This window comes from Corvus brachyrhynchos, unplaced genomic scaffold (assembly GCF_000691975.1).
Source record: "Corvus brachyrhynchos isolate BGI_N302 unplaced genomic scaffold, ASM69197v1 scaffold365, whole genome shotgun sequence".
NCBI lineage: Eukaryota > Metazoa > Chordata > Aves > Passeriformes > Corvidae > Corvus > Corvus brachyrhynchos.
The window spans coordinates 309,106-317,256 of NW_008239544.1; the positions used below are offsets into that span (position 1 = coordinate 309,106).

The 8,151-nt window shown below is 44.3% G+C and overlaps 1 protein-coding gene across 2 annotated transcripts in view; it reads left to right on the top strand.

Moving 5' to 3' along the window:
- Positions 1-5,969: 5,969 nt before the first annotated feature.
- BANP (BTG3 associated nuclear protein) overlaps positions 5,970-8,151 on the top strand; it is a 104,961-nt gene continuing 102,779 nt past the window's right edge. Inside the window, exons 1-2 of one of the 2 annotated variants that reach the window (XM_017741403.1) lie at positions 5,970-6,455; positions 7,303-7,397. In XM_017741403.1, coding sequence (XP_017596892.1) covers positions 6,386-6,455; positions 7,303-7,397 — 165 coding nt within the window. In that variant the 5' untranslated portion in view covers positions 5,970-6,385. The remainder of the gene's footprint in view (positions 6,456-7,302; positions 7,398-8,151) is intronic. The other variant, XM_008639148.2, reaches the window with a different exon arrangement.

The window sequence follows — 8,151 nt, forward strand, 5'->3', positions numbered from 1 at the left end:
ATTTGTTGGGTGTTGTGTTAGGATTGGTGCCAGGGTTAGAAGAGTTGGGAAAAGACATCCAAGCAAAACAGCGCCTTATACCAGGAATGAAATAAAAAAAAAACCTAAAAAGTGAATATTTCTGAAAGCAAAACAATAAACCAACAATAGTAACGGGAGCTTTCGCGGTAATACTTGAGAATTTCTGCCTCCCTGGGAGGTTTTGTACTCCAGAAAGTTTCCTGCTCCTTTATTCCTGGAGCAACCATTTCCTTTTTTTTTGGTTGCTATCCGAATTTTACCACTTGCACTGGAGTCCATCACCACATTATCTCTGTGAGTGATATTTATTTGACATATCCATCTCCAGAATGCTGTGGCTGTTCTGGTTTTCCCAGATAAGGAATATTTCTGTCGTTTTTTTGGGAGAATAGACGTTTTCCCCTGATCTTTAGCTGAACCAAAGCTGCTTGTCTATTATTACACTCATTTTTAAACAGTTAAACTGAAATGTTTGTGTGGTTTTACTATGAAATTTAATTGAACCCCATGGTTTTCCTTGCCTTTTAAAGCAGATTGGGAATAAGGGTGACAGCCAAACAGATGCTAAGAAAAAATATTCTCCTTTGTAGTTTTGGGTAGTAAGAAGGAAGTGTAAATCTGATCTCTTCCTCCCCAAAGGAGTTTTAACTCACGTTGTGATGGGCTGCAGAGAGCTGGGGCTCAAAGGAGGCTCTTGGATTTACAGTGCAGTGAGCCCTGCGTGCTCTCAAATCGTTGCTTTTTATTCTGTTACATTTGCACTGGTGTGGCTTGTCTGGGAATTGGGAATCAGTGCAGGAAGGCTCCGTTGCAGCTGCCAACCAAAGGGATTTTATCATAGAGGAGAAGCCAGGCTCAGGATTAGAAAATTGCTTCAAGTCACAGAGCAAGACTGAACAGAGAATTGTTGTGTCCTGAGCTTTGTAACTCCTGGGAATAAATTCATGTACCCAATTATCCCGACATTCCCAGTTGTGTCCCTGGAGCTGCTCCCAGAGGTTGTTCCCCAGGACACTCCAGAGGGGTCGCAGCTGTGCCAGGTCAGCCGGGGTTGGAGCCTCCAACAGGAGCTGGTTCTTCCTGAAGACCTTCACAGGGACAGTTCTGTGCTGTTCTTGGGGTGCTGCTTTGCTGGGATTCCATAGTTTGCTTCCCAAGTGGAGTTAAGCGTGGATTATTCCTTGCCCAGACACAGCTCAGTGCCCCTCTGGACTGTTTCCCTGCAGGGATGAGACCTCAGGGATTTAAATAAAAACCCAGTTAATGAGTGTTTTGTCCTCTGCATGTTCCCCGGGGAGGGAGGCTGATGCTGATACCATAATCCCTGTACAGCCTGGGGTCATCTCTCTCCTCATGGAGATCAGCCCTGGCCTGTGCTGGATTCATTCCTATCACTGGGCTGGGCTTTGTGTTCACTTGCTTTGGAAAACCTTGAGAAGTGTCACTAAATCAGAGTTTTTGCAAGATAAGGACCTTTGTCCCATTGGTTCAGGAAAAGGGGCTGCTGGGCTGCGTTCATCAGCTGAATTCATTCAAGGAGAATGGTTTTACATGGACAGAGGCAGGGAGAGGTGGGATTTTGGGAAGCAATGAGAGAGGTCAGGCCCTGGGATGGATTTCCCAGGGAAGCTGTGGCTGCCCCTGGATCCTTGGAAGTGTCCAAGGCTGGGCTGGACATTGGGGCTTGGAGCAACCTGGGATAGTGGAAGGTGTCCCTGGGATGGAATGGGATGATCCTCAAAGTCCCTTCCCACCCAAACAACTCCATGATTCCAAACGTGGTTGTATAAAGATTTTTGTAACAGAAATTCTATATTTGAGAATTGCCTTTAATCACTTTAAAGTGGAATGAAGAAGAGGAAGAACACTTGGGGCTCTTGGGTTGGGCAGAGGGAAATGGCATTTTCCAGCTTTTCCCACACAATCAGCAGGGAATATTTGCCGTGGTGCAAGCTGGAATCGGAGGGAAGTTACTTAATTTATCCATAGCACTGGGAAATGTCCAAGAGAGCTCAGCTGCTGTAAGCACTTAATTTGTAAGCACTGGGAAATGTCCAAGAGAGCTCAGCTGCTCCAGCCAGAGCAGTGCAATTCCACACTCCAAGCAGAGCTTTGGAATATGTTTTGATTTTTTTAAAGATAATGTTTACCCTCACTAATTAATAGGAGAGAGAAGATTTATGTTTTGTGCATGTTTTCCTATGTTAACAAGGCGTTGGATAGGTTTGATTATCCACTTTGGAATGCTGCCCCGTGACTCGGGAAAGCCATCAGATATTTCAGTAAATAGCTTTGTTTACAAGGGACTGCTCGGAAGAATTATTCAGAATTAATGTTTTAAAATAGATTAATTAAATTACATTAAACTTGTGTGTGGAAAAGCTAATCTGGAATTCAAGTGAATTTAATTTAGTTGCTTACAAATATTAATTTACTTAATTAAACAAAGGCTGATTGAATTCTGTGCAAAGTGTATCAATTCTGAATAAGAGTATTGGCAGAGATATTTAATGTAATTTATCTAATCAGCTTTAAATTTATATCTTTAGTTGTCTGTGATGAGTTTTTTTGAGTGTTCCAGTACTGGAGCCACTTCCAGGCAAGTGCTTACAGGGATGCTCAAGGCTTTTTGCTCCCCTTTTTGAGGGAAAATGAGATAATTTTTAGTTGCAGTTTCATTTATCCGGCAGGAGCAGGTGTCTGGTGGGATTATTGGATCAGGGGACCAAAGTGGGGTCTGGTCTGGGGTGGGGAAAGGGGGCACAGTGGAAGAGCTGCTCTGGGAATGGGCTCCAAAAGCTCTGAGGAGTTAGAAATGTTTGGGGTAACTGGGATTTCACAGAATTGATCCTTGGAAAAGAGTTCCAGGATCACCAGGCTGTGCCCAATCCCCACCTTGTCCCCAGCCCAGAGCGCTGAGTGCCACCTCCAGCCCTTCCTGGGACACCTCCAGGGATGGGCACTCCAAACCTCCCTGGGCACTTCCAAGGCCTGAGCTCCCTTTCCATGGAGAAATTGCTCCTGGTGTCCAACTTGAACACACATGAGGTGCTGGTTGTGCCAGGAGCAAAATAACCTCATTTACAGAGTCCCAGACAAATTGCTCCAGGCTGAGCCCCTTTCCAGCTCCCTCAGCCTCTCCTCGTGCTCCAGACCCTTCCCCAGCTCCGTTCCCTTCTCTGGACATGCTCCAGCCCCTCCCTCAGTGTCTGTCTTGGAGGAGCCCAAACCTGACCAGAAATCCAGGTGTGGCCTCAGCCGTGCCCAGCACAGGGGACAATCCCTGTCCTGGGGCTGTGGCCACACCAGGGCTGGTGCCAGCCAGGTGCCAGTGGCCTCTTGCCCACCTGGGCACAGCTGGACTCCTGTTCAGCCGCTGTCCCCAGCACCCCCAGTGCTTTCCCAGCTTTCCAGCCCCCGTGTCCCAAGCCTGGAGCCCCAGGGGTTGTTGTGACCCACGGACCCTGTGGAACCTCATGGATCCAGCCTGTCCCCTTTGGAGGCACCCAGGGAACTGGGACTGGAGGTGGGAGGACATCCCTGCAAGGCACACCACAACCTGTTCCTCAGTGTAGGAATTGAAGGAGGCACTTCCAGCCCCTGGAATTCTCCAGGAGATCCACCAAAAGCGCTGGGCTGGAATTGGTAGGAGCCTGGCTGGCCAGGACCTCCTTTAATGGGATATTTTCCATTGCCTGGCAGAACCTGTCTCACCATCCCCTCCCCCAGATAGTGGCAAAGTGACTGTAAAATATTCCTGCGTTGATCCAACTTCCATGGGCTGCTTGGGGGAGGAGAAGTGGGCACGTTCCTTGGTCCTGCTGTGGTTTATCCCCAGCTTCCCGGCTTTCTGTTAATATTTCTTTTTTATAACTTAATATTTGTTCCTGGGAATACTTCAGCACTGGTGGCTCAATGCCAATGTACATACACTTAATTTAGATTTAATGGGGACTAGAGTTTCAGACAGGAGGTGGAAATTAGAGGGGGAAAAAAAGGAGGGAATATAGAGCAAATTTCAAGAAAAAGAGTGTTTTACGTGAGGAAATGCTGGTAAATACTTCACCGAGTAAAGTACGTGGAAACTATCATGGAAAGTTATTCTGAATTTGTTGACTGACGTTTTTGGAAGCTGATAAACTCCTCTAACTCCCATCCTGCTACATTTTATCAGGCTTTTCCCCTTGGTTCTGAAAGCAAGGTCAGCCCACCGGTAACATTTACTATTAGAAATGGAAATGGTGAATTTGGAAGAGGGGCACTTTATTCAGGGTGTGATAACTGCAGTGGCTGCAGCTTCCTTGGACATCGCTTTCCTAATCCCCACACCCAGCGTTGATAAGGAATTTATTTGTTTTCTCCTTATGTTTTGATACAGGATGGCAGCAGAAGGGAATTTTGTCCTGGTTTTGGAAAGGCAGAATTGTGGCTGATTTCTCCCAAGCTGTGTCTGACTGGGTGAAATTGGAATAAAATTAGTTTGAATGGAAATAAATAGTGATGTCATGAACACACATTTCTCTCTGTGAGTTGTAGCTGCTCTACCAGTTGTAGGTTGGTGGTTGTGCCTTTGTTTCAAGGCTCTGGGACAGAATATTGGGGTATTCCTGAGGTGAAGTTGAACACTTTCAGCCTATGGCCTGTGAGAGGTGGAGAACAGGTGTTGGAAACGTGAAATTATTTTGTGTTGAAAAAAGGTTGAGTTTAGTGATGTTTTAATATTGAATTTTGAAGGCATGTGGTGAGATCGTCAGATCAGGGCAGGGCCAGGAGTTGGATGATCCATGTGGGTCCCTTCAAACTCCGGATTTTCTGTGCTAAATATGCAAAGCATTGAAGTGCATTTATACAAAATCATTGCAATTCCTTCAGATTGCTTTAAAAATCTGGAGAAATTTGTAGCTATGAGTGGTTTCAATGCAACACGTGCAGTGTCAGTGAGTCCTGTAAAGAACCAAGCGAATTACAGCGCATCCTGTCAATGAGAAACTGTTTAACAGTTGGGTTTTGTTCTAATTTGGCCTTTTTTTAGTGCTTGGAGTGGCGGATGTCTCCTCTCAAGCTGAGGGCAGGGCCCTGCCTGTTCCAGGCAATGTGTGACACGATGGAACAGCGAGTGCAGCACAGCTGCTTTGTTCTGCTCAGCCTGGCTGGGCACCAGGACTTCTCAGAAATGGCAAATTTTGGTTGCCAAAATGGCATCCACAAGCACGGAAGGACTGCCAGGTTTTTTGGGCCTGCTGCCACAGTCTGTGCTGGCCCAAAAGCCTTTCACCATGAGCAGAATTTCAAGTGACTCGGTGCTGGCAGTGCTGGTATTTTGAGTAAACAGTTTGGAGATGTGGGGAGGTCTCCTGGATGGGCTTGCTCAGAGTTCTTCTCTAAGTTGTGTTGTTCTCCTAAAAGTTTATCCTCTCCGTGTCTGGCTTAATGGATTTCTTGGGCTCAAGTGGAAGAGGAAAATCATTATGCATAGCTGGATTTGATTCCGTGGCAGTGTTAATGGATGAATTATCATTTCCATCAGGAAATCTTGGTTTATCTTGCCAGCGTTTTTTACTCCAGGTTAAAAAGGAAAAAAATCCACTGATGTCTTGGTATTCCTTGTCCAGCCCTTTGTAAATGGGGAGAAAGCACAGCTAGGAGAGATTGCAGTGATTTTTTTTCATTTTTACAGGTTGAAGGTTTCTCTTAAAACACTAATAAATAACCTGGACTGAGAATTCCAGGGGAGCAAGGCTGAGAGATATTTTGACTTTAAAATCAGGACCATATCCTGAAAATGCTTTTGTCAGAGCTGAGCTGTAGAAAAACCAAGCAAGTTCATCCTGAAGAAAAAAAGTCAAGTTTTGCTTTAGTTGTAATTAGATGTGAGGAAACTCCTCTTTCTTACTGAGTTTAGGAAGATTTTAGAGCCCTGTTAAGATTCAGAATTTGCAGTTCTTGCCAGTCTGGTGTGGTTTGGAGCTTTGTGAGCCTTGTGAGTCTGCTCCCTTCCATCTCTGAACCTGAATGTTCTCATTATCCATTGGGAATGTGCAAGGGAAAGCAAGGAAAGCTTGAGCTGCTGTCTCAGTCCTGGGGCAGGAGGATTTACTCGTGGAGGTGCTGCAGGGCTCCATGAGGTGGCCAGTGAAGGAGCTGTGGATGCCACTGGATAATCCCTTTGTAGGATGATCATTCCTCTCAGAACTGAATCTTTCTGTAGATGCAGAATGAAAAATGAAAGGCACTGTTGCTGTATGAAAGATTTCATGAATACCAACTCTGTCCTTGCTGCTGTTTTCCAGGGTTGCATGCCTTGGCCAGCCCCTGCCCTGGGGAGCTGCAGTGGTGCGTGAGGGGTTCTGCTGCCTGGTTCTGAATGATGTCAGAGCAGGATTTGGCAGATGTGGTTCAGATTGCTGTCGAGGACCTGACTCCAGATAATCCAGGTAGGAAGAGATTTACAGCAGTGCCCATTAGCGAGCTGGAAATCACTGCTGAGCTTTTCTTTAGAACACAAACCAGGTTTTTATTCCAAAAGGTGCTTTTTAAGACTATATCCCATGTTTTCCATAGCTTCACTTGTGTATCTCCAAACCCTTTAGATCAGATTATTTTATTTATTTCACTTTTCTTCTAAAAGCTTTATTGCCTGCTTGTTTTTTGTGCAGGGGTAGGGTAACCCCAAAAAACTGAATGAAATGTTCCTGCACTCTTGTTTTTCTCTAGACCAAACACGTGGTTTAGGCTTTCCCTCAAATGGAAACTGTCACCCATCTGTTAGGAATTGGTTTAGGTGTAAAATAGTTTATCTCAGCCATTATTAAAATTCTTTGGACAGTAAAGTTGAAGAACACTTCTCAAAGCAAATATTGGGATATCCCTTGCTCAGAACTTGACCTCCTAAGTGAAAATATATTGAGATGTTGATCCTTTGTGGCCAGTGCAAGTCAGTGACTCAAAGAACAGTGATGGAAACAAGAGACATGCACCAAAAGCTGCTTTTCTGATACAAAATGAAAAAGTTACCTCAGAAATGTTCCCAGAGAGTTGGAGGAGAAGCTGGGACCTGCCAGTCCTTCATAAGTCTTTGCTCAGCTTGGTAGAGGAACTCAAAGCTGGTCCCATCCTCACTGGCAGATATTTGAGAGAAACCCCAAAGAAGTGTAAAAGAACACGTGAAATATCTTAATTAAATACATTTTACATGCTTTTGTTTTCTCCACTTGAAGTGTTTTTAATCAGAGGTTTTTCCTCTTGGGTTCTAAATTCTGGCAATGCTCTTTTTCTTTGCAGTTGTGTTGGAGAACCATGAGGTGGCAGATGATGATGTGGAACCTGCCCTGAAACGTCAGAGGATAGAAATCAACTGCCAGGATCCCTCTATTAAGGTTATTTAATGCCCTTTCCTGGTTTTATTTCTAATTCCAATGAAGTTTAGGGAAAGTTATCACAAGAATGTAAAATGAACTGTTTATACCTAATACTGGAATTATTCTTGTAAATGCTTGTGCATTTTTAGGCATAAATCTTAAAATGTGGATGATTATCTAGATTTCCAGTGTGGAATTAGTAAAGCATTTAATATACAACATAAAATATCATCAGAATTCATTCCACTGACTCAAACCATCAGTATTGGTACATTTTTTGATAAAGTAAATGAAATTGACCAAGTAAATTATTGTAAAGTATGGTAAACTTGAGGAGGTATTTGTGTTACAATTTGTAGACACTTCCAGCATGTTTGAAGTTATTATTTGAAGCTATCAGCATTCTCCTGATAGATAATTCATATTTAATTCTGGCTCAGGAGCTCAGAACTCGCCCTGCTGTTCTCATTGCTGTGATTTAGGGTTGGTTTGTGCCCTGCAGTGTGAGTACCTGATGAATATTTTACTGCCACCTGTGTAATTCTGTCTTTTTGAGATGATCCCAGGAGCTGGAGCTCTGTGAAGGAGGGATTTGGGGTGCTCAGTGATTGCAGGGCCACAAGATGGCACAGCTGCTGTTTGCAAAGCACACAGGGTGGAACTCCTCCCTTTCATGGCCTGTTTTCCCAGGAGAACCCAAGTGGAATATGTTTTCTCTTCAAAAAGATTGCTTAGCAAAACAGATTTTATTTATTTGCTTTTCTTGATTTGC